General features: G+C 44.0%; 2 protein-coding genes across 5 annotated transcripts in view; one reads left to right on the top strand and one right to left on the bottom strand.

Annotated features, from left to right (window-relative positions):
* Positions 1-1,625, top strand: part of mark1 (MAP/microtubule affinity-regulating kinase 1) — a 32,728-nt gene that overhangs the window by 30,625 nt on the left and 478 nt on the right. For 2 of the 4 annotated variants that reach the window (XM_032540548.1, XM_032540550.1), the window contains exons 18-19: positions 265-309; positions 437-1,625. The exon at positions 437-1,625 is cut by the window's right edge and continues 478 nt beyond it. In XM_032540548.1, coding sequence (XP_032396439.1) covers positions 265-309; positions 437-782 — 391 coding nt within the window. In that variant the 3' untranslated portion in view covers positions 783-1,625. The remainder of the gene's footprint in view (positions 1-264; positions 310-436) is intronic. The other 2 variants (XM_032540549.1, XM_032540551.1) reach the window with 1 other exon arrangement.
* The window catches only part of LOC116704874 (leucine-rich glioma-inactivated protein 1), a 6,064-nt gene continuing 5,890 nt past the window's right edge, over positions 1,452-1,625 (bottom strand). The window contains exon 8 of the mRNA XM_032540564.1: positions 1,452-1,625. This exon is cut by the window's right edge and continues 2,433 nt beyond it. The gene's annotated coding sequence lies outside the window, so the exon portion shown is untranslated.

The raw sequence follows: 1,625 nt of genomic DNA, 5'->3' as shown, positions 1-1,625 counted from the left end.
ATTCGATTAATTGTGCAGCCCTAGTAGACAGGATGATGCATTTAATTATTTTGAAGGGGCTACAATAGTAAGTGCATCAAAAAGTCACAGTCACCTCATTGTGTGCTGAACCTTGATACTGGGGAGTGTGGATTCTTTCCTGGCATGATGCCTGAAAACCCCTCTCTGTGTCCAGTGATGATGGGGCTGGTGTTGGTAGTGGGTGGGGGAACCCATGTTGACATAAGCGTGTGGGAGTAATACTGTATTCCTGGTTTATTTCAGGGTGCCTAGTGAGGGAGAGGCCAGCACCAGGACAGAAACACCAAGGTGAGAATTTGATCAATACATAGATTTCATAGAAAGCCTGTAACCAACCTCTGCCATCATTTAACGTCTCACTCCATATCTCTTTCTGCTCTTTCTCTCTTCTTTCGGTCTTCTTCTGTTGTCGTAGAAGTGCATCAGGCGATACCAAGGAGGACTGCGGTCGGGACTCCAAGCCTCGCTCGCTTCGTTTTACCTGGAGCATGAAGACCACCTCCTCCATGGAGCCCGCCGAGATGATGAGGGAAATCCGAAAGGTTTTGGACGCCAACAGCTGCGATTACGAGCAGCGTGAACGCTTCCTGCTTTTCTGTGTCCACGGCGACGCTCGCCAGGACAACCTTGTCCAATGGGAGATGGAGGTGTGCAAGCTGCCCCGCCTTTCACTCAACGGCGTGCGCTTCAAGAGGATATCGGGCACGTCCATCGCCTTTAAGAATATCGCCTGCAAAATTGCCAATGAGCTCAAACTGTGACAGCAGATGGAGTCCCAGTCAGTCTTCGGTGAGCTCTGGTTCTCATATCATCACTGGATTAGTGTTGACTTACAGGACAAAATTCAGCACTGAAGGTCCTCACCTCGTAGAATCAGGGTGGACTCGGCTGGTAATGTGCAATACTGGCCATGAATGTACTGTACAGGGTAGTGGATCAGAGAGATAACGCAAGGTTTAACCTCTGTGACAGAGAGATAGCAAAAACAGCTAACCACCCCCTTTTTTTCTTCCGTCCGGCCCTCTGTCTCTCTCATCCGCCCGCTGCTCCTCATCATAGCACACATTCATGAAACATATGCAGTATGCAACTGAAGATGACCATCCTGCAATAATGTTTTCAATCTCTTTTTCTAAACGCCTACTACAAGATCTACTCTCCTCGCTGAATAACCATTAAAATTACTGAAAGCTAAAAAAAAGCCGCTTTTCCACCTGTGTTAAGTCAGTATATAGATCAGGCTGGAGCCCATACTAAAACTATGTAAAAAGAGAATTGTACTGTATGCATAACATCTGCAGGTACTGTATTGTATATTGATTTTGTGTTCTGTACAGAATTTTATTGTCAATACTGTCTTTTTTTCATGGGTTTTCCGTTCTTTCCTAATATAATTGATGTCTCTTACAGCATTATCCTGTTTTTTTTTGTTTTTTTTAAGAGCCACCGTATGAAAATAGTGTTTTTACTTTTATTTAAAGAGCACTAAATTATTTTGTGGAGTATTAAGGGATGTGCTCCCTTGCCTTTTACATTGTATTTTATTTGCCTATGGAAAAAAAACACTAAGTTGCACCACATAGACTTGAGTAGTAACTTCAGTT

The sequence above is a fragment of the Etheostoma spectabile genome, chromosome 17, assembly GCF_008692095.1.
Source record: "Etheostoma spectabile isolate EspeVRDwgs_2016 chromosome 17, UIUC_Espe_1.0, whole genome shotgun sequence".
NCBI classification, from domain to species: Eukaryota; Metazoa; Chordata; class Actinopteri; order Perciformes; family Percidae; genus Etheostoma; species Etheostoma spectabile.
Note: the sequence above shows the minus strand (reverse complement) of the source record. Positions and strands in the feature narration are given on the sequence as shown.